The 24,830-nt window shown below is 42.4% G+C and overlaps 1 protein-coding gene across 3 annotated transcripts in view; it reads right to left on the bottom strand.

The window, feature by feature from the left end:
• NGF (nerve growth factor) overlaps positions 1 to 24,830 on the bottom strand; it is a 99,617-nt gene that overhangs the window by 68,288 nt on the left and 6,499 nt on the right. Inside the window, exons 1-2 of one of the 3 annotated variants that reach the window (XM_056560751.1) lie at positions 17,508 to 17,611; positions 10,813 to 11,108 (exon numbers count right to left, since the gene is read on the bottom strand). In XM_056560751.1, coding sequence (XP_056416726.1) covers positions 10,813 to 10,945 — 133 coding nt within the window. In that variant the 5' untranslated portion in view covers positions 10,946 to 11,108; positions 17,508 to 17,611. Of the gene's footprint in view, positions 1 to 10,812; positions 11,109 to 17,507; positions 17,612 to 24,830 lie in introns of those variants that run through there. The other 2 variants (XM_056560752.1, XM_056560754.1) reach the window with 2 other exon arrangements.

Genomic DNA, 24,830 nt, shown 5'->3' with positions numbered 1-24,830 from the left:
CTATGGAACTGAGGTTGGTACTGTGCCATTGCAGAAGTACTTGTAACCAGTCTTTGTTGATAAGAGCAAAGCTTATTTTGATATATGGCAGTTGTGTTCTGCCTGCACCCTGAATCAAAGTGGTATACATTATAATACACAGGCCCAAGCTCTTTGGAATCCCTTTACAAAGTTGATAAAAAGCTAATGTGTCACTTTGACTTAGTGTTTATGTCAATACTTGTCTACAGTTGTACCAGTCCATGACACATGGCAATAGGAAATAGGACCACATAGTTTTATCTAGTTTGCTTTGCATGGCCCTGTAGCATATAGCTGACATATACACTCACATACTGTACCTGCCAACATTTCTGATATCTAAAGTGGGACACTTAAGGTTAGCATGGAAAAAAGTGAATTCTATCTATGGAGGTCTCAAGGTTTTCTAAAGAAACAATCTGACTATTTATGGTCAGCATGGAATTTGTTTTTATTTTTTTAAAGTAGGTCTTTTCTAATGAAACAGCTTTTTATAGTTTGTATTATTTAAATTTGCCTCCCACCATAGAAAAAATTGTGAAGGTTACTTGGACAGGAAGTAATGTTTACCAGAGACCAGGTGCTGGGTCAGTAAAAGACATTACTGCTCAGCCAATTACTGTCCCACATTGGCTAAGTGGCACTCTAACATATTGGGCTTCGGGGACCAAGTAAGAGGGAAGTATAGTTTTTTTTGGGTTTTTCTTTTTTTTAATAAAAATCACTTTTTGCCAGATATAGACAATAATAATCTTGTACTGAATCATGCTCAATGCGATATTTTCTAAGGCAGATGTTATTGGGTAGCCAAGTGTGGTAGCCCAGCACAAGCTGTACCAGCTGCTACACAGACTATATGGGTAGCTGAAGTAAATAAAAAGTTTTCTTGCCAAAAAAAGTGAGAATTTCACGTGCTGAAGGCCTAAATAACTGTGCTTTCTACATTGCATATATGTTTTTCTAGTTTTTCTGTTTCTAGTGTCTTCTACCACAACATGCATACACAGTTCATTCTTGCTTAAACTTGTCTCACTTTTTCTGTCCAGCTGAAACCAGAATCAAGTCACATTTAGGATTCCAAGCACATTGATGCAGGCCTAGCCAAGAGCATATGTTAGTTCCTCAGCTCCTTTTCTGAGGGAACTAAAAGTCTGTGAGCCTAGGTATAGCTAATGTCTGGCATACCTTCAACAAGTAGGCCACATTGTGACTAGTCGGGTCTTCAATTAAGGCAAGCCTGTTCCTAGCCAAAGGTCCCACTGCAAGGATTGTTCACCTCTTCAGCATTATTCTTCAAGGGGTTTGTAAGGTTAAAGGAGTACTCCTCCCCTAGACCTCTTATCCCCTATCCAAAAGGACAGGGGATAAGATGTCTGATCGTGATGGACCCCCTGCAATTTTTGTGCAGCACCCGGCGTACATTTAGAACGCTGGGTGCGAATGATGGGGGTCGTGATGTCACGGCCACACCTCTTGTAATGTCATGCCATGCCACCTCAATGCAAGTCTATGGGAGGGGGCATGGCGGCTGTCACACACCCCTCCCATAGACTTGCATTTGGAACAAAATGCTCTGAACGCTGGGGCAGCGAAGAAACCCATTAAGATTCATAAACTTTGCATCTGTTCAGACCCCTGAACAAGGTGTCATATAGTTGCATCTTTTATGCTGGCCAGCCAGCCATACCTTTATGGAGGACAGTAACTGACCACTATGCATCTGCAGTAGGAGTAAGGGAGGAGTGTCTTCACTATCATTGATGACAATTGTGTTACATAGATGCGCATGAACCAATACGCGAGGACTTTGAACGCCCCCAGAGGAGGCTGAACTCTGAGTCAGTTTCCTTCCATAGGTGCACATCAGCCGATGCACAAAAACTTGGAATTCCACCAATGGTAAGGACAAATCTACATATGTAGATAGTAAAGTGCACACGCTCTACATATGGATTGTTGTTTCGGCTGCAGTTTGCCAGAAGTAGGTGGAGTTCTGTAGTCTCTTTTCCACAGTTCACCCCCGTGAGAATCATTGCCAATTAGATCAAGTATTAAGTACATTAAGCAAGTCCATAAGAGCTGTCTACACCAGCATTAGACACATTAAGGTTCACATGCAAAAGTACTAAAGTTATATTTCTGCCAAAAAGTGTAGTCTGCAAAAGTTATATCATCTTAAAAAGGGAAAATGACTAGATTCTACCTCTCCTAAGTGTCCACTTTCTAAAATCATTCATGGGCTTTGTGAAAGGGAACGGTTGACAAACAGACAGACATTGGGGTTCATCATTTACCCACATTACATATCAGGGACTACCACCTTCATCATTCCAACCCTCATAATATAATTAGCCTGGCTTGCCAGACAAGCTTGTGAGGAGGAATATATCCTACATTCAAGGTGATCAATAAAGGCTCCAAGCCCTATTTCAATTTCCTCTGCTACTGGGTGGTTAGAACTACAGTATTAAGAAGAACTGCAATGTTAGTGAACAAGGAGGTAGAAATTGGTCTAGCGATTGAGGAAGGGGTGTAGAGACAGAAATACAACAAAACACCAAGCTCTTGGGTCTTGGTTGGCAAAATGAAGTCTCATATTGAGGTGTAATTTTTATTTTTGCTATAGGGCCGATTCTTTTCCCATGTACATAACTGAATGTCTCATAATTTCCTTATAGTTGTGAGGGTAGACTTTAAGTCAATGACGGCCCTCAGTTCTCTCACAGAACTCCTAATAATATTTTGGCTATAAAAACATGAATGTGGTTATATACTTAAAGAAATAGGTTAATTGTTAAGCAACCATCAAATAAATGATTGGTGAATATTTCACCTACATAACCATACATATTTTAGTTCCTATGTTGCCATCGTTAGAACTTTTTGATAAAAGGGTCAGACCCTAGACCCTTGAAGCATCCCGGTTCAATATTGAATCCTCTCCTTCAGCAGAAATGTTTGCCTAAAAGCATTTGTGGACAGACTGTTTGCTGCATTACAGACTTGAGCTAATTGGGGGAAAATACTTGAAGGAATCTATCAATAATATTCAAGTTATCACCATCAGCTTAGAGGAGATTTCCAGTTTGATTGGTTGTTCTAACATAGATTGTCCCATTTCCAGCACTGCAGTAGCTACTTGACCATTGTATCTATTGCCCAAATAACCATACCTGTTTTAATATTAGGCATACATTATACTATAGGTATATACAGTTAAGGGGAAAAACCATGGACATCCCAACCATCAAATAGTCAAAAAAGTAAATCAAAGGCAAATCATATTTGAATGGATAAATTAAAAAAAAAAAAAAAAAAAAAAACACAGTAACACCACACTGGATATGTCCTAACCTTGGTTGCAAGCGTAAAATCAATGTACAGCATACAATCAATTGCAACTAAATTAAATGCGTAGACAGGTCAATATTTAGCTTCAAAGTTCGAAGTGCGTCATGGTGAACTAACTGCAAGCTAACCTATGTATTTCATTCATTGCAAAACTGCCCTTTTAAAAGGGTTTCTTTTTTCCTTAGTGTGTATGGCTTTTCAAATTAGAATCATGGCTTTCACCCTATTTCAGTTTATTAAAAAAAGGTAAAACATAGTATTACTGAGACCTGGCAAAACATTGTCCTAGTAGTTCATTTGGTTGCAAACATACTGAGTATTAGTGTCACCTACTTCAGTGGGGTCTGATTCCATTGAATGATGGTAGGAATAACAATTATAGGTGTTCTGAAGACAGCAGAGATAGTTATAGGAATCATACGATAAAACAAGAGTCACTCTTGATATAGTGGATACTGTTTCTAGGAACGGTAATGCACACCTACCAGGAGGAAGCCCACATCCATAAGTTGTAATGGTCCACTTTCTGTTTGCTTGTAATGTGGAGAATTTCCATAGTCCACTGTGTGACAACTCTAATGTCTTCTGTTGGGGGTCCTACTTCCCAGTCTACAAAGCCAATGTAGAAAATATAGATGCCCAATACAGCTCACATACAGGGATGATCTCCAAAGTCTCCTATGAGCAGATGAAAGTTTACAGAGACTGTCGCCCTCCAGGCAATGAACAGCAGACACTGTAAGCAATATTGAAATCCTCTGATGGGCTCTGTCTTGTAACTGCTACTAAAGGAGGTAACGTCTAAGGGGATGGGCTTTACTAAATGAGACAACCTCTTAAGATTAAAATAAGAGGAGGATGCATAGGACAATTTCAATGGTCTATACACCTAGATTTTACTTTATGGTTAGCTTTGATCAAGCAACAAGAATCACATGCGATGCCTTTTCTATTACTATTCAGCATCTTATACAGTCAAGATTGTCACAACAAAATCATCCAACCAGTTATGTTGCTCACTAAATGGAAAAGCCAATCTAAATAATAGGCAATGAAAAATAGCATTATATAGAACAGTCTACAGCTACTCATCATCTGATTGTCCTGCTATGGGGCACCACATCATGTTCATCATTGGAAAGTACCGTGCCATAAATGACCCTATAAGAATCTTCTACTGGAAATTTCTAGATCTACGTCTACACTATAGAGAAACCATCTCTAACCGATAGTGCTGACCATAGATCCTTATTTTATAACTTTCACGTTCACACCATGTATTAGTGAACTACCACAGTATAAATCCTCTTATTAGCCACTGTCTAAAGTATAGTTTGATCAACTAGTCTGTATTATTAAAGTCCCATACTTATATTGTCAGCGATATTCAGCTTTAGGGTATGTTTACAAGGGCGGATTACCTGTGGAATTTCCGCAGCATATTTGCTGCAGAAAATCCACAGTGGATTTTGCTACTTTTGACTTCAGTGGGTCCAAAGGAAAATCTGCCTCTATTGCAGATTTTCTACTGACCCATTTAAGTCAATGGTAGCAAAAACTGCTGCGGATTTTGCGCATCAAATACGCTGTGGAAATTCCGCAGGTAATCTGCCCGTGTGAAGGGTACATTCACACGTGTATTTGCTGCTGCAGATTTTGACTTCAGTGGTTAGCAAAATCTGCTATAGCAGATCTTCTGCAGAAAATACTCACGTGTGAATGTATCCTGAGTGTGGAAAGATGCAGGCCATGCTGGGTGGTGTGGTTTGCCGAGGCAACCGTAGTATGCTGAGCAAAGTTTGATGCAGGAGCCCATTTCTGATGAACGGGACTAGTGCACAAAACTACACAGAGCGTGGTATGGTTGCCTTGGTAACTGTACCACCTAGCATGGCCTGCGTCCCCCCTGCTGAAGCTGAAGATTATGCAGGATCGAAGTATGGGACTTATACTTCAAACACAAGTAACACTTATTTAAATATATAGCTACGGGACAGTGAGGAAGATTTATTAGTGTCTATAGACGTATTTATCTTCCTTATGCCACCTCTTGGTTATTTTACTTTAGAATAATAATATTGAACACCAAAGTTTTGGCGCATTTTTGACTTTTCTAAACCACACCCCTTTTCAAGACAAGCACTTTTTTAAAATAAACTAGTGAGACACAAAAATGTTTTCGGTTATGTTCTCACAGTATACTATTACATTTTGTCCTCATTTTGGTCCCTGTTTCTTACCAAAACCAGAAGTGAAACCAAGATGGTATTCTTTCCATTTGGCTATGTTGTGCTCTGTGAACATAGCCTAAGGGTACGTTCACACGCGCAGATTTTTTAGCGGGTTTTCCGCTGTGTATTTGAAAGTGGGCGGGCTCTTCTCGGCTGTCCGCAGCAGATTTTCCGCGGCGGAATTTACGCTGCGGAAAATCCGCCACAGTCCCCACCGACTTCAATGGGGCTTGTGGCAGATTTTCCTCTGTGTACATTCCGCCGCTGAAAATCTGCTGCGGACAGCCGAGAAGAGCCCGCCCACTTTCAAATACGCAGCAGAAAACCTGCGCGTGTGAACGTACCCTAAGACTAGAATTAGATATGCAGTTTTTGAGCTAAAGCCAGAAATGTATGCAAAAAGAAAGACATTTAAAAAAGGTAAGACTGATACATTTCCTCTCTCTTTAAAAAAGGGGTACTCCGGTGAAAACCTTTTTTCTTTTAAATCAACTGGTGCCACAAAGTTAAACAGATTTGTGAATTACTTCTATTTAAAAATCTTAATCCTTCCAGTACTTATCAGCTGCTGTATGTTCCACAGGAAGTTGTATTTCTTTCTGGAGTTCTTTTCAGTCTGACCACAGTGCTCTCTGCTGACACTTCTAGACAGTTCCTGACACAGACAGAAGTGTCAGCAGAGAGCACTGTGGTCAGACTGAAAAGAATTCCAGAAAGAAATACAACTTCCTGTGGAGCATACAGCAGCTGACAAGTACTGGAAGGATTAAGATTTTTAAATAGAAATGATTGACAAATCTGTAAACTTTCTGGTACCAGTTGATTTAAAAAATAAAACACATTTTTTTTTTCCACCAGAGTACCCCTTTAATCCAGTCTTTAACTCTCCCACAGACAACTGAGATTTTTAGGCCACCGAGCCTAAAAACACCAAAAAGAAAAGGAAACACCATGTGGGTATGGTATTTTATATTTCTCCCAGCAGCGTTTGTGGCTCAAAGAAACGCCACATGGGGTGTTTATTTTATTTAATTTTTAAATTCCAAAAACAACATGTATGTTTTTTATCCAAATCATACAAATGTGATAAAACCATTGAGTTTAGTAACCCCCCCCCCTCCCCCCATTATAATCCCTTAGTGAATTGTAAAGAGATTATAGGAGCTGGGACAGTTGTACATATTATAATCCAACATTTTATCAGAAATGTTCACAAGACTATTGTGGCTATTAACACGTCGGCCATTAAAGTTTTAGAGCTTGGGGATGAGGGGACAATCAGATGATCCCTTGACGCATCTGTATGCAGCTACCAGGAGATAATCCAGACAAGACCCATTCATTTTATGGGCTCACTATTTTCCCAAAACAGCTGAAACTACAGACAGGAAGACCTAGTAAACAAGTTCAAACAGTAAGAACACATCGATTATAGGCTCAATCCAGCTGTACTCTACTGAAGTCAGGAAGACATCTATTTTTTCCCTTTTTTAGACAGGAACCAGCAAAGTATGCTCCAAGGTATTTCCGACTCTTTCTAGATACTAGGTGATTAATCCCACGGGCCAAATTCACCAATGTCTAAACACAGAAGACCTTTCAGATCCTATATAGAGATCAACTGTGCCAAATGACAACCTCAGCTCTGCTATACCAGCATTTTCCAAACAGTGCGTTTCCAGCTGTTGCAAAACTACAACTACCAGCATGCCCGGACAGCCGAAGGCTGTCCGGGCATGCTGGTAGTTGTAGTTCTGCAACAGCTGGAAACACACTGTTTGGAAAACACTGTGCTACACTCTATTTTTTCATTTTAAATTTATTTATTTTAAATTTATTTATTTATTCATTTTTATTTATTTTTAATTTGTTAATTTATTTATTTTTTATTTAATGTATTTATTTATTTAATTTATTTATTTTTAACATTTATTTTTATTTATTAAATTTTGTTTTTTTTTAATACCTGAGGTTTTCAATTTGAAAAATCAAATCAAGACTGTCCTATTTTTAGACCTCAAACTAGCATTTTTCGTTACATATTTTACAGCGCAATAAGATGTGCCAAATACTACACAAATCTCATATGCTCTTGAATTTAACTGTACACAAAAGAACTCCAGCACTCTATATAAGCCATCTAAACCCAGCACGGTACTGGTGTAGATACTGTAAACTAACCCATAACACACGTTATATATATATAACCAATATAAACAAACAGTCTCAGTAAAATTCAAGCAAACTCTGCTCCAGACAACTTATTGCAATACCGTGTAATCGCGAGCATATGTCAGGTATAACAATCCTGTCGTTAAATATATAATGGTCACCAGATCGCCAAAAACTATACGGTCTAAAATGTATTTATTTATTTATTTTCCGTTTTTTTTTTTTTATAAGGACTATAGGAGCTCAAACCTTTAGATATCCTCGTTGATAGATGTGTAGGCAAGGCAATGGCAAACTCAGGGTTAATAACTATTGGCAAGGTAAACAGGGCTAGTAAGAGAACAATTCAATCCCCCAAGCTGTCTCTGTTACTCTTGTCTGCAACAGATTCATATAAAAAAAATTAAAAAAAAAGGAAAAAAAAATAAAATTAAAAAAGGACACAGTGATATGTGCCGTTGGCATCAACAAAAGAGCTATTTGCAGGCATGTGTTATATACAATAGTCACACTTGCCGAGCAGACTACTATACCGCAGTGCCCTTATTATAGAAATAAGCTCCAGACTGCCAGCATATTTATTTTATACTATCCTTTCGTTTCATCTCACCCATAGAACTCTGCAGCCCATGATATTTTGCACATGTGTGGTAGAGCAGGCTCCATAGACCAATGATTTACTACAGGCGCTTTCCAGAGAAATTGCCCCCCTAGATTTCTATAAAGAAGAGCGACCTTAAAGGGGTACTCCAGTGGAAATCATTTTTTTAATCAACTGGTGCCAGAAATTCAAATAGATTTGAAAATTACTTCTGTTTAAACATCTTAATCCTTACAGTACTTCTCAGCTGCTGCATACTACAGAGGAAGTTCTTTTCTGTCTGACCACAGTGCTCTCTGCTGGCACCTCTGTCTATGTCAGGGACTGTCCAGAGCAGGAGCAAATCCCCATAGCGAACCTGAGCTGCTCTGGACAGTCCCTAAAATGGACAGAGGTGTCAGGAAAGAGCACTGGGGTCAGACAGAAAATAAATTAAAAAAGAAAATAACTTGTTGTAGCTCATACAGCTGATAAGTACTGAAAGCGTTAAGATTTTTAAATAGAAGTAAATTTACAAATCTGTTTAAAGGGGTACTCCGGTGTAATTTTTTTTTAAATCAACTTCTATTAAAAAAAAAAATCTTAATTCCTTCCAGTACTTATCAGCTGCTGAATACTACAGAGGAAATTATTTTCTTTTTGGAACACTGAGCTCTCTGCTGACATCACGAGCACATTGCTCTCTGCTGACATCTCTGTCCATTTGAGGAACTGTCCAGAGCAGCATATGTTTGCTATGGGGATTTTCTCCTACTCTGGACAGTTCTTAAAATGGACAGAGATGTCAGCAGAGAGCACTGTGCTCGTAATGTCAGCAGAGAGCTCTGTGTTCCAAAAAGAAATTAATTTCCTCTGTAGTATTCAGCAGCTAATAAATACTGGAAGGATTAAGATTCTTTAATAGAAGTAATTGACAAATCTGTTTAACTTTCTGACACCAGTTGATTTAAAAAAAAGAATAATACGTTTACCACCGGAGTACCCCTTTAACTTTCTGGCACCAGTTGAACCCCCCCCCCAAAAAAAAAAAAAAAAAAAAAAAAAAGGGGGTACTCAGGTGGAAAACAATTATAAGCAACCGAGAGAAAAAACACCAGCAACAGCAGCTATCGATTGTCTACAACAGTATTTTGGATTAAGCTTTGCATCCGAAAAAACCTGAATGGTGAGTTGCTATCTGCCAAACGTGTACGCTTTACACGTTTCGATGATTATATAGTACGGGGATGGCGTTACCCGGCGCTTGTTGTGTAGAACAGAGCTGGCAGACTTTTCATTGACTAAATAGTCTGCGAGGTTTAAACTTAATGCGCTTTAATGCGTGAAAACACCCAATATTTATCCTGTAAGAAGTTACGTTGCGAATCCAGCAGCTTTGCGAGATGAACGATGGCAACCAAAGAAGATTACGGAGAGTAGGAACCACTTAATAGCCAGTGCTTCTTAACTCTTAAGGGAGCTGGGATGTGCAGGACTATCCTTTGATCTGTGCCAGGGGGATGGTGCATACCTCCGAGGGTTCATAATAGCCGAAAATATCGCACCAGAGACGGTGAACCTGCGCCACACCTTCTTATGCATGGGACAGTCCTCAAAATGTGTGCCACAGGCAGAAAGCTACCACCTAAACCAGTGTTACTCATCCAGCTGTTGCAAAAACTATAACTCCCAGCATGCTAGGAGACGTCGGTTTGCCACAGCTGGAGGCTCCCTGGTTGGAAAACACTGACCAAAACCATATCAGAAGGATCAAGGTGTACAAGGTGAAAAAAAAACACCTGCTGCGAGAGTCAAAATGCGTGTGTGCAATATTTTATCACATTAGTTTCTTCCCAAATCTAACTTCAATACAGTGTTCCCCAACCAGAATGCCTCCAGCTGTTGCAAAACTTCAACTCCCAGCATGCCGGTAGTTGTCGTTTTGCAACAGCTGGAGGCACCCTGGTTGGGAAACACCTCTTCAATACATAAGCAGCAGAGATGGGTTTGTCACTTGGTGAAGTCAACTTGTGCTACCTGTGATGGCAGGTAAAACCCAGTGCACGCTTCTTGAATAATACAGGGTTAAATGAGAAACACAGCTCTGCTACATCAAGGGAACCATACAGCAGTGCAGGGAAAGGAATGCGTAAAATGTTCTTATTTAAGATTTCTGCCTCTAGATCTACTTGTAATGTGTTACTAAACCAGCAAGGGAGCCTCCAGCTGTTGCAAAACTACAACTCCCAGCATGCCCGGACAGCCGAAGGCTGTCCGGGCATGCTGGGAGTTGTAGTTTTGCAACAGCTGGAGGCACCCCTGGTTGAAAAACACTGTATACAACCCTAAAAAGCTTCAGGGTTAGAACACAGATACAAATAGGATCTAATATATTCCCCATAAAAAGTTTACGCAATAAGTAATCCTGCAGATTGGCGCATGTCGGTTGATCCTCACCTGTGCTTAGGTAGATCCAACAGTCACAAGGCGGTGAAATCCCGGATGATCCAGTTGTCTTGTAACCTCTCACAGCCCAGTCCACAAAGTGCTTTGAATCCCAGCTGAGCCATTCACATGTCTGTCCTCTCATTCACTGGTTTCAGGAGTTGTGAGCTGGAGATCTGAGGCTGACTCATAAGGCAGGACTATTCTTCAAGGTCCTAGTGCCTTTCTGACATAAACCAGGTGTGTTTCACATTCTTCCCCTCTATTCCTCTCTGTTCAGCCAGTGACTGGATCCTCCAGATAGATATCTACCAAATGGAATCAGAAGTCAAATTGTGGTTTTTTTTTTGTGTGTGCAGAAAACCTTCAGATCTGGACGGCATCCTCTTCTCATCTGCAGAAGAACAGCGGATAATAACCCCCTATAGTGATCGCTGAGTTTAAACTGGGATTACGTCTAAACCTATCGGCTTCGTCCCAGCAGTCGTGTTTTCGAATAATCGCACAATGGCTTAACCCTCGCGCTCCTGGAGGGACTCATCAAGCATAAATAACTATCTCTTGAATGAATTTCTGCTGATAGGTCAATGTGGGAATTGAGAGAATATCTGGAACTAACAGGAAGAATTGACAATCATTATTCTGCTGACGTTTATCAAGATAGAGGATATATTGCGTTGGGTTGTCCATGTTATTATAGTTAGCTTTACATATGTTTTATATTACTAAATGTTTAGAACAGGATTACTTTACATCTGTCCCTTAGGTCTTACGTCTTTGTGTACTGGTACCTGTAAAATGATCGGGAATATACAATATATGTACAAGTATACAGCTACATAGGTATATTCAGGGCTCAAGTTCTGCAGGAACTCATGAGAATGGAGTTCCTGCGCTTTTTCCACAGCAGGAACGCAGTTCCCATTTGCAGGAGTCCTGCAGGACCAGCCCTTAAATTGTTACTCTGCCCCTAGACATTTTATACCCTATGATGAGATGTCTGATCGCGGGGGGTCCTGCTGCTGGGGATCCCTGTGATCTCGGCTGCGGCACTCCAGACATCCAGTGCACGGAGCGAGCTTTGGATGACTGGTGATGCGGGGCAGAGGCTCGTGACGTCACAGTAATGCCCCCTCAATACAATTCTATGGAAGGGAGCGTGACGGCCATCACGCCCCCTACTTTAGACATGCATTGGGTGACCATGACGTCACGAGCCTCCAGTGCTGCATCCAACACTCTAAATGAAAGCTAGGTACAGCAGGGAGGAAGTGGGGGTCCCAAGCGGCTGGACCTCCCGGATCAGACATCTTATCCCCTATCCTTTGGAAAGGATATAAGATGTCTAGTACCCCTTTAAGTGGAAATCTTGGGTGAGTTCCCACACTTTTTTCCCAGGACTTGACCCCTGGTATATACATGTGATCCCACATGCAGCATAAGTGAATAGCCACACTAGAAATGGTCTTAAAGCGGTCACACTGTTAAGATGGACACATTTTTGGATTGGTATTACTCTATGCTGTCAGTTTGAGTCTTTTACCGGACTTGCAGATGTAATGTGGACTCTATAATGTATCTGTATTACCAACATCCCGATAAGGGTCTGTGCACACAAGCAAAATCCTTGCCGCTATGCAGCGCTGTGTCATGGTTCTCTCTGAGCACTGTGCTTAAAGGGGTACTCCGGTGGAAAAATTTTTCTTTTATATCAACTGGTGCCAGAAAGTTAAGAAGATTTGTAAATTACTTCTATTAAAAAAATCTTAATCCTTCCTGTACTTTTAAGGGGCTGTATACTACAGAGTAAATGCTTTTCTTTTTGGATTTCTCTTCTGTCACGACCACAGTGCTCTCTGCTGACCTCTGCTGTACATTTTAGGAACTGTCCAGAGCAGGAGAAAATCCCCATAGCAAACATATGCTGCTCTGGACAGTTCCTAAAATGGACAGCAGAGGTCAGCAGAGAGCACGGTGGTTGTGACAGAAGAGAAATCCAAAAAGAAAAGCATTTCCTAAAGCCCCTAAAGATTACTGGAAGGATTAAGATTTTTTAATAGAAGTAATTTACAAATCTGCTTAACTTTCTGGCACCAGTTTATTTAAAAGAAAAATTTTCCACCGGAGTACCCCTTTAAGCTCCCACTGGTTTCTGCATGGTTCTCCATCACATGTTTTTTTTTAGGTGAAATCACACACTTTTTAAAGGAGTACATATCAGCTGCTGTATACTACAAAGGAAGCTGAGTTCTTTGTTGTTGTGTTTTTCAGTCTGATCACAGTGCTCTTTGCTGACACCTCTGTCCATGTCAGGAACTTTCTGGAGAAGGAGAGGTTTGCTATGGGGATTTGCTCCTACTCTGGACAGTTCCTGACATGGACAGAGGCATCAACAGAGAGCACTGTGGTCAGACAGAAAAGAACTGCACAACTTCTGCATCTGATAAGTACTGGAAGGATTAAGATTTTTTAAGAGAAGTAATTTACAAAAATGTTTAAGGGTAGGTTCACACGTACAGGATCCTCTGCAGATTTGATTGATTTGTAACTGCAAATTAGAACTATGCTCAGTCATTTAGTATGCATTGAAAACTGCAGCAGAAAATCCTTTGCATCATATCTTCCGTATCAAATCTGCGTATGTGGGAATGTACCCTAACTTTCTGGAACCAGTTGATTTGAAAAAAAAATAAAATAAAATAAAAAAATAAATAGTTTTCCACCAGAGTACCCCTTTAAAGGGGTTGTACGCTGCCCTAATTTTTGAATGCTGTGTGCGGGTTTCCGTGTTCGTGGCCGCCGGGCGTGACGTCACGCCCACCCCTTGCCCGCCCCCTCGTGACATCTCGCCCGCCCTCTCGTGACGTCACGCCCGCCCCCTACCAAAGTCTATGGGAAGAGGGCGTGACAGCGGTCGCGCCCCCTTCCCATAGACTTTCGTTGAGGGGGCGGGCGAGACGTCACGAGGGGGCGGGCGAGACATCACGCCTGGCGGCTGCGAACACGGAAGCCCGCACACAGCGTTCGGAGTAATGAACTTCCGGACGCTGTGAGCGGAGCTCCAAAAGTCAGGGCAGCGCACAACCCCTTTAAGCACTATTTCTGGCCATGTGAACTACTTTTAGGGTATCTGAGTGAAATACAGTGGAAGAATTCGGTTTATAAATTCCGTTGCAGCAGACTCCAATTCTTTTAAATTGGATTTTGCTGAACCATGCACACGGCAGAATTTTTATGGTGGAAACCTCTGCCGGGGGAGCTCTGATTCTGGCCTCCAATGGAAGAATTGACATGTCAATTCTTTCTGCAGAGTTCAATTGGAAATGCTTTGCAGTCCATGGAAACGGCACATTTCCGAGTGGTCCTAGAGTCGGCATGTTATGCCCAAATTTTCTGGACGAACATTACGCAATGTAAACATACCCTAAGGCAATATTCACATGGTGTAAAATGTGTGGAGTGTCCAGAAAAAGTGCAGAGATTCCGCACATTTGAATAATCTGGTGGATGCTAGGACTGCCAAGAAATGTGCCGTCTCATACAGGGCAATATATTTCCGAGTGAAATCTGCAGAAGAATGGACAGAATGGAAGAATTTTTTTCGGAAGCCAGGATGGGAATTTCCGTACAAAAAGTGAACAGTGCAGCAGAATCCCACTGAATTCAAGCTGCTGCTGCAGCGGAATGTCTGTGTGGAATATCACATCAGAATTCCGCAGGAAAATTCCACTGTGTGAACATGTCCTAAGGCTAAAAATTTGGATAGGGATTAATCAAGACTGGAATTTTATAACCCGGTCCGAAACACGTCAGATTTTCTGATATTTTAACGATGATGCAATAAGGTTTAGAAATGTAATAGGAGCTGGAAGTCTCATATTTGTATTATGGTGAATAGTTGCCCTGGTCCAGGTGACCCTTCCTATGCTCCACATACAGTATATGGGAGAAGCTATTGATGACAAGCAGTGCTGGATTCTCTTTCTTTGGTGAAAACCTAGCCCAAGTGTATCTGTTCACACGGTCAAGTTACCTGCATTTCCTGGGGTGGGATTTCCTCAGCAGAAAATCTGCAGCAGACCCCATTGAGGTTAATGTCATCTTTGAGGATTTTCAGCTGAGATTCCACTGCAGAAAATACACAGCGGGAAACTCAAACCCACAGCATCTAACCCGTGGGTAACCTGCCTGTATTCACACAGGCATATTATGGACAGAATTTTGCATTGGCATTATGGCCGCAAGTCCTGGCCCGCCTCCAGATCTAATAATCCAAATTTGCTCCTTTTACATGTATATTGAGTTCTTGACTAGTACTACGTGCACCCCGCAGGAGTTCGTTGATACATAGCTGGGCCCTGGACAACGACACATTGGTCTCCTATAGTACTCCCAATATTATATAAGTGCCAAACCCCCATAGTGGAGTGCCCTCCCTTCTGCTTCCTCTCCGTTTATTGTTATGCTATCAGACTTTAATGTGTGTGATATACAATATCAGTACAGTGTGGAACTACAGCTTCCAGTAAGCCTGTGCGTAGCTTAGTGCTTAACAGCAAGCACAGTATAAGCACAGTGTCAGTACTCCCTGGAGACATGTCATGTACAACCTTGGCTACACTTAAAGGGGCACTCCGGTGAAAACCTTTTTTCTTCTAAATCAACTGGTGGCAGAAAGTTAAACATATTTGTAAATTATTTCTATTAAAAAATCTTAATCCTTCCAGTACTTATTAGCTGCTGAATGCTACAGAGGAAATTCCTTTCTTTTTGGAATGCTGATGACATCACGAGCACAGTGCTCTCTGCTGACATCTCTGTCCATTTTAGCAACCATGCATAGCAGATATATGCTAAGGGCAGCATGGTGGCTCAATGGTTAGCACTGCTGCCTTGCAGTGCTGGGGACTTGGGTTCAAATCCCACTAAGGACAACAATAAATAAAGCGTTATTATTATTATAATAACATCAGCAGAGAGAACTGTGCTCATGATGTCATCAGAGAGCATTCCAAAAAGAAAAGAATTTCCTCTGTAGTATTCAGCAGCTAATAAGTACAGGAAGGATTAAGATTTTTTAATAGAAGTAATTCACAAATATGTTTAACTTTCTGCCACCAGTTGATTTAAAAGAAAAAAGGTTTTCACCGGAGTACCCCTTTAAATGGGTAAGTGATGTCACGCCCCACCCTCTCAATGCAAGTCTATGGGAGGGGGCGTGACAACCGTCACGCCCCCTCCCATAGACTTGCATTGAGGGGGCGGGGTGTGACATCATGAGAGGGCGGGGCTATGACATCACAAGCTCCTGGCGCCGGCTCCAGTGTTCAGAACGGTTTGTTCCAAACGCTGAGCAGTGGAGTACCCATTTAACACAGGCTGAGAAGCTAGGGCTCACAGAATGATCAGTCAATGACAGTTCTCCAAAACTCTGCTTCTGAAATTGCTTGGTAGTAGTTGGATCCAGATAGTTGACCCCCCTCCAGCAAACTCTAGAGCACCCACTGGTAAAAATGACCGGGATGATTACCGTTTTCTGCCATTACCTCCATATTCTATCTGGGCCAAAAGGCTTTTTGATCATAAAATTTCCCCAAAGTCGGGTAAACCACAATACTTTCAGAAATTGATTGAGGAACCCCATATGTAACCCTGATATAGTCTACCTTCTAACTACGCAGATCTTTATTTCTAGACTCTATGGCTGCCAGTATGAGATCATAACAGAAGATTATGGTAAATCAGTTCCTGAGGTCAGCTGTGTTCTTACACTCTGCCGCCACGTAGAAAGAATTTTCCCAAGAGGTTTGAAACGTGGGAATTTGCATGTGAAAGCTGTGCAGCCCTGATACTTAATAACAAATAGATGCTTCCAGCCATAATGGATAGCAACAGAGATTCAGACTATGTTTCAGAATCGTGGAACCTGCACTAGCCCTCATTTAGGTTAGCTGCCAAAAACTTGGGAGTAGGTAAAATAGTTTATAGGTATACTGTAGGCACGATTTGCCCCTCCACCAACTTAAAATATAGTAAAGGAAAAAGAAAAATCTTGCTAAGAGTGGGTTCACACCACGTTTTTGCAATACAGTTTTGTATCAGGTTATTGATAATAAAACGGATTCCTCAAAACCCGACTAAACTGTATCAAAACATGTGTACAAATTTTTATCTGTATATGGTTGAAAACGGTATATGGTTGCTTCCGTTTTTTAAGAAAAAAACATATACGTTTTTAACTTTTCATTCCATTATGAATAAAGTTTTACTTGTTTGATTGAAATTCCAGGAAAAAAAACTGAGCAAAGCCAAAAATCGGATGGTGAAAACCGGATGGAACCGGACGCACATGTTCCCATTGACTCCCATGTTTAAAAAAAAAACCTATACGGTTTAATACAGTTTTTCACCCAGACCAAAAACCGTGGTAGGCCACGGTTTTCTGTCTGTAAAAAAAAAAGTAAAAAAACGTGTGGTTTGAAAAAACAGAGACAACCGTATACAATATGGTGCATACGGTTTTGAATGGGAAGTCTATGGCATGGTTTTCTGTACAGTTGCATACGTTTTTTTTTTTTTTTTATGAAACCATATGCCGATACCGTATAGTAAAATTGTGGTGTGAACACACCCTGAGAAATCCTAAGTCTATGATTGGGGACCATATGTGACCCACATAAAATAATCCCTACATTATTTTTACTAACCTTTTCTTTTAAAATATGACACTTCATTCTAAAGACAATGGGGGAGATTAATCAAAACCAGTGTAGAGGAAGAGTGGTGCAGTTGCCCATAGCAACCAATCAGATTGCTTCTTTCATTTTTAAAAAGGCCTTTGAAAAATGAAAGAAGCAATCTGATTGGTTGCTATGGGCAACTGGGCAACCTTTACTCTGCACAGGTATTGACAAATATCCCATAATATGTACGTCTTCTCACACATTTAGCAGATCGGCTTCCTTCTAGCATTTCTTCTCAGCTCTTGAGGACCACCAATGAAATCAGTGATTAAAGGTCACTGATTTAATTGGACATCATTTCAGTCTTAAAAGGGCACTCTGGAGGAAAAGAAATGTTTTCAAATCAATTGGTATGAGAAAGTGAAATGGATTTGTAAATCACTTCTATTTAAAAAATCTTAATCCTTCCAGTACATATCAGAGGAAGTTGTATAGTTCTTTCCAGTCTGACCCCCAGTGCTCTCTGCTGCCACCTCTGTCTGTGTCAGGAACTATCCAGAGCTGGAGCACATCCCCATAGCAAACCTCTCCTCCTCCAGACAGAGAGCTCTTTTAACATTGTTGTTGCTTTGCTATCAAAGCTAATGTGGACCTAAGGGTGCATTCCCACACGGCGTATTTGCTGCGTATTTGCTGCTGCGTATTTTATTTTCTCTGTTGAAGTCAATGGGTAGGAAAATACGCAGCACCAAATACGCAGCAAATACGCAGCAAAATACGCCGTGTGGGAACGTACCCTAAATGTTTATCACCCAATTTGACCCTTTATAATGCCACCTGACAGATGCCTACAACTTTGATTCGGTGTTCACAGGTTTAGATATTTATTTATTTTTTTTGCAGGAAGGTTGCAACTAGAGATGAGCGAACTTACAGTAAATTCGATTCGTCGCGAACTTCTCGGCTCGGCAGTTGATGCCTTTTCCTGCATAAATTAGTTCAGCTTTCAGGTGCTCCCGTGGGCTGGAAAAGGTGGATACAGTCCTAGGAGACTCTTTCCTAGGACTGTATCCACCTTTTCCAGCCCACCGGAGCACCTGAAAGCTGAACTAATTTACGCAGGATAGGTCATCAACTGCCGAGCCGAGAAGTTCGTGACAAATCGAATTTACTGTAAGTTCCCTCATCTTTAGTTGCAACCTCAGAACCTACAGCAGAAAGAAAAACAAAAACAAAACTATAAAACTAACAGACAGTAAAAAGTTAACAGAACCTAAAGGTTTGTCCAAACTGGATGACTATTTAAAGGGGTACTCCGGTGGAAAACAATTAAAAAAAAATTAATCCACTGGTGCCAGAAAGTTAAACAGATTTTTAAATTACTTCTATTTAAATATCTTAATCCTTCCAGTACTTATCAGCTGCTGTATACTACAGAGGAAGTTATTTTCTCTTTGCTTTTCTTTTCTGTCTGACCACAGTGCTCTCTGCTGTCATCTCTGTCCATGTCAGGAACTGTCCAGAGCATAAGAAAATCTCCATAACAAACCTCTCCTGCTCTGGACAGTTCCAGACATGGAGAGAGGTGTCAGCAGAGAGCACTGTGGTCAGACAGAAAAGAAAAGCAAAAAGAAAAGAACTTCCTCTGGAGCATACAGCAGCTGATTAGTACTGGAAGGATAAAGATTTTAAAATAGAAGTAATTTACAAATCTGTTTAACTTTCTAGCACCAGTTGATAAAAAAAATTAAAAAAAATAATAATGTTTTCCACTGGAGGGGTATTCCAGGAAAAAACTTGTTTTTATTTATATCAACTGGCTCCAGAAAGTTAAACAGATTTGTAAATTACTTCTACTAAAAAATCTTAATCCTTCCAATAATTATCAGCTGCTGAAGTTGAGTTGTTCTTTTCTGCATGGCAACAGTGCTCTCTGCTGACATCTCTGCTTGTCTCAGGAACTGCACACTGCAGATTTTTGCTATGGGGATTTGTTTCTACTCTGGACAGTCCCTGAGACAGGTGTCATCAGAGAGCACTTAGACAGAAAAAATAACTCAACTTCAGCAGCTCATAAGTACTGAAAGGATAAAAAAAAAATTAATAGACGTAAGTTACAAATCTGTTTAACTTTCTGGAGCCAGTTGATATATATAAAAAAATGTTTTCCTGGATAACCCCTTTAATATTAATGGATCCTGGTAGCCAGTTTCCTGACATCTGCCATGGTTGGATGTCACGTGTCCCGCAGAAATAACCGGAGCCAGATGTTTATGCACCTTATGCCTCTGTGCATGGGGATAGGGAATTGGGGAATGTATAGCTGTCAGCAGCTAAGCTATGGTCAACCATATCAAGTGTGAATGAAAATTGTTACGACAGTTTAAAAATGCTTCACCAAATATATGTCCTAGATCAGTAGTCTCCAAACTGTGGACCTCCAGCTTTGGCAAAACAACAACCAACGGCTGTCCGGGCATGCTGGGAGTTGTAGTTTTGCCACAGCTGGAGGTTCATTGTTTATAGACCGCACTGGCACTGAGCCCTGTACTGTAGGCTTAATTTTATGGATTGAAAGCTTCTGCCATATTGGCTTCCTAATAAATCATCTTTGTATACAGTAAGTAATATATGAATCATTTACAATAGTCTGTAAACAAAGATATATAGTGCTATTGTGATGTCACAGCTCCTAGGTGCATACATCACTAATTCATAGATATCTGCTTGGTGTGTGTGCCCCCTAGTGGACATTAGAGGGGAAAAAAGCATGACAGTGTCTGGGAAGAATGGCCAAATACTCCCACTAGTAGCTGCCAGACAGATGAACACCCACACTTCAAGGACAAAAAGACAATTAGAACAAGACTGGGTTATTTCCCTGCAGCCTGTCTTTTATTCTCTTCCCTGCGTCTTTTCCTTTTTCCGTCCTTCTGGAGTATATTCATTATGGAGTGACTACAGTGTGCAATGTGCCATAGCCTTCTGCGGTCTTCATTTCTCACTGCGTATTTATAGCATCATTGTCTGGTCTCTTGAATGGCACCCTCCGTTTAAACCATATTCTGACGTGCTTGAGATAAGAGGCTCTGTGGGAAGTAAATGGTAGCTCTAAGTCGTCTGCTGCTATTGGGATAGCGGCGTGTAACATGCCATAAAGATAAGGCAGAAGTCAAAACACGTACAACTCAAATGTGCATCATATTAATGATGACAGGGTCCCCTGTATATTAATGCGAATAAGATTAGGCTGGGATAAATACATCAAATCTGTCTCATCCGGCAATAAAAGGACAGGAATAGGAAAAATATTGTGGATTCTTAGATTTTCTCACATCTATCAGAAAGACATTTTTCTATAGTTCTGTCTCTAAATACACTGCTAAAAAAAAAAAGGGAACACATTCTAGATCTGAATGAATGAACTAATTATCAATTTAAAAAATTATCAATGGAAATCAAATGTATCAACCCATGGAGGTCTGGAAATGGAGTCACACTGAAAATCAAAGTGGAAAACCACACTACAGGCTGATCCAACTTTATGCAATGTCCTTAAAACCAGTCAAAATGAGGCTCAGTAGTGTGTGTGGCCTCCATGTGCCCGTATGACCTCCCTACAATGCCTGGGCATGCTCCTGATGAGGTGGCGGATGGTCTCCTGAGGGATGTCCTCCCAGACCTGGACTAAAGAATCCGCCAACACCTGGACAGTCTGTGGTGCAACGTGGCATTGGTGGATGGAGCGAGACATGATGTCCCAGATGTGCTCAATCGGATTCAGGTCTGGGGAATGGGCGGGCCAGTCCATAGCATCAAATGTAACTTCACAACAGGAGATAAAGAAAGCGGAGCGCTCACTATTCCATAGTAGGCAGGTCACGTCGATGGAGTGATCCTGGGACGGGGCATAGGTCCAAGCAGGGAGGCATCAGCTGAAAACCGGGGGGAGCTCAGACGTCGGCCCACGGACGTCGGGCCACGGACTCGCCTCAGTGGCCTGAGGAAGCGCCTAGGGGCATGTAATGGTCCGTGGCCTGACGTCTGAGCTCGCCCGGGTTTACAGCTGCAACCTACCTGCTTGGACCTATGCCCCGTCCCAGGATCACTCCATCGACGTGACCTGCCTACTGTGGAATAGTGAGCGCTCCGCTTTCTTTATCTCCTGTTGTGAAGTTACATTTGTTGCTTTCTGTTTCTTAGCATGTAGCGCTCACCTTGCTTCCACTGCACTCACCTGAGTCAAACATCCAAAGGTTAATTGCACAGCATCTACACAGCATGGTGGTGCTGGCTTTGACTTTGTTCTTTGTGATTAGAGAGACACTCCATAGCATCAATGCCTTCCTCTTGCAGGAACTGCTGACACACTCCAGCCACATGAGGTCTAGCATTGTCTTGTATTAGGAGGAACCCAGGGCCAACCGCACCAGCATATGGTCTCACAAGGGGTCTGAGAATCTCATCTCAGTACCTAATGGCAGTCAGGCTACCTCTGGCAAGCACATGGAGGGCTGTGCAGCCCCCCAAAGAAATGCCTCCCCACACCATTACTGACCCACCGCCAAATCGGTCATGCTGGAGGATGTTGCAGGCAGCAGAACGTTCTCCAGACTCTGACACGTCTGTCACATGTGCTCAGTGTGAACCTGCTTTCATCTGTGAAGAGCACAGGGCGCCAGTGGAGAATTTGCCAATCTTGGTGTTCTCTGGCAAATGCCAAACATCCTGCACGGTGTTGGGCTGTAAGCACAACCCCCACCTGTGGACGTCAGGCCCCCATACCACCCTCATGGAGTCTGTTTCTGACCGTTTGAGTGGACACATGCACATTTGTGGCCTGCTGGAGGTCATTTTGCAGGGCTCTGGCAGTGCTCCTCCTGCTCCTCCTTGCACAAAGGCGGAGGTAGCTGGACTGCTGCTGGGTTGTTGCCCTCCTACAGCCTCCTCCAAGTCTCCTGATGTACTGGCCTGTCTCCTGGTAGAACCTTCATGCTCTGGACACTAGGCTGACAGACAAAGCAAACCTTCTTGCCACAGCTCGCATTGATGTGCCATCCTGGATGAGCTGAACTGCCTGAGCCCCTTGTGCGGGTTGTAGACTCCGTCTCATGCTACCACTAAAGTGAAAACACAGCCAGCATTCAAAAGTGACCAAAACATCAGCCAGGAAGCATAGGAACTGAGAAGTGGTCTGTGGTAACCACCTGCAGAACCACTCCTTTATTGGTGGTGTCCTGCTAATTGTCTATAATTTCCACCTGCTGTCTGTTCCATTTGCACAACAGCATGTGAAATTGATTGTCAATCAGTGTTGCTTCCTGAGTGGACAGTGTGATTTCACAGAAGTGTGATTGACTTGGAGTTACATTGTGTTGTTTAAGTGTTCCCTTAATTTTTTTGAGCATTGTAATATGATAGAAAATTTGAATCGATTGTGAAGGGATACATTACCCAGCCAAATGCTTAAAGTGGTACTCCGCCAAAAAACATCTTACTTCCTATCCAAAAGATAGGGGATGAGATGTCAATGGATCCGTCAGAACCCAGAGGTGTCAGTTGTGTTCTGACCTGTATCGAGGCCGTTCAGTGCAAAAAAAAGGAGCCAAATAGTGATGAGCGGCATATGCCATATTCAAATTTGTGATATTTTGCGAATATATTGATGAATATTCGTCCTATATTTGCGAAATTCACTTATTCGACATATTCGCGGTTCTTTTCGCCATGCGTAAATGCTCATGCGCATATGTGCATGCGCTTGATCGTGTGTGGATAACTATCTACCTATCTATCTATATTTTCTATCTATTCATCTATCTATTTATCTATCTACCGTATACACTCGAGTATAAACCGAGACCCCTAATTTCACCCCAAAAACCCAGGAAAAGTTATTGACTCGAGTATAAGCCTAGGGTGGGAAATACATCATCCCCCCCTGTCATCATCCAGACCCCCGTCATTAACACCCTCATCATCATCACCCTGTCATCATACCCCCTTCATCATCATTACCCTGTCATCATCTCCCCCTTCATCATTACCCTGTTATCATCCCCCCTTTATCATTACCCTGTCATCATCCCCCCCCTTCATCATTACCCTGTTATCATCCCCCCTTCATCATTACCCTATCATACCCCCCTTCATCATTACCCTGTCATCTTCCCCCCTTCATCATTACCCTGTCATCATCCCCCCTTCATCATTACCCTGTCATCTTCCCCCCTTCATCATTACCCTGTCATCATTACCATGTCATCATCCCACGCCACCCCCTTCATCATCACCGCTTGCCAATGTCTGATTTAACAGTGGTCTTCAACCTGGGGACCTCCAGATCTTCCAAAACTACAACTCCCAGCATGCCCGGACAGCCATCGGCTGTCCGGACATGCTGGGAGTTGTAGTTTTGAAACATCTGGAGGTCCGCAGGTTGAAGACCACTGCCCGGGCCTTCGTCGTCATCCAGAGCCCCTCCCCCGCTCGGTTTTGTACTCACCTCCGCTCGGCGGGACGTTAGGGTGAGCTGGTCCGGGCCATCTGTGCTGCAGGGACCGTCCGGTGGGAGGGATAGTCGTTCCGGGCTGTCCATCTTCACCGGGGGTGCCTCTTCTCCGCGCTTCGGGCCCGGCCCCGGAATAATGGCGATGCCTTGATGTCGACGTACAGGGAGGTTCATGCGTCGTCGTCAAGGCAACGTCACTCACTACTCCGGGGCCAGGGTCGAAGCATGGAGAAGAGGCCCCCCGGTAAAAATGGACAGTCCGCAATGACTAACCATCCCCACCGGACAGTCCCTGCAGCATAGATGGCCCGGACCAGCTCACCGCAGAGAGGAGGTGAGTACAAAACAAAAGGGGGGGGGGTCTGGATAATGACGAAGGCCGCAGTGGTCTTCAACCTGCGGACCTCCAGAGGTTTCAAAACTACAACTCCCAGCATGCCTGGACATCCGATGTCTGTCTGGGCATGCTGGGAGTTGTAGTTTTGCAACATCTGGAGGTCCACAGGTTGAAGACCACTGAGGAAGGGATTGGCAGGGGGTGATGATGAAGGGGGGGGGGATGATGATGAAGGCCGCAGTGGTCTTCAACCTGCGGACCTCCAGAGGTTTCAAAACTACAACTCCCAGCATGCCTGGACAGCCGATGTCTGTCCGGGCATGCTGGGATTTATAGTTTTGCAACATCTGGAGGTCCGCAGGTTGAAGACCACTAATGAAGGGATTGACAGGTGGTGATGGTAAAGGGGGGGTGGATGATGACGGGGGTCTGGATGATTACATGGGGGGGGTGATGCATTTCCCACCCTAGGCTTATAGTCGAGTCAATAACTTTTCCT

This window comes from Hyla sarda, chromosome 2, assembly GCF_029499605.1.
Source record: "Hyla sarda isolate aHylSar1 chromosome 2, aHylSar1.hap1, whole genome shotgun sequence".
NCBI lineage: Eukaryota > Metazoa > Chordata > Amphibia > Anura > Hylidae > Hyla > Hyla sarda.
Note: the sequence above shows the minus strand (reverse complement) of the source record. Positions and strands in the feature narration are given on the sequence as shown.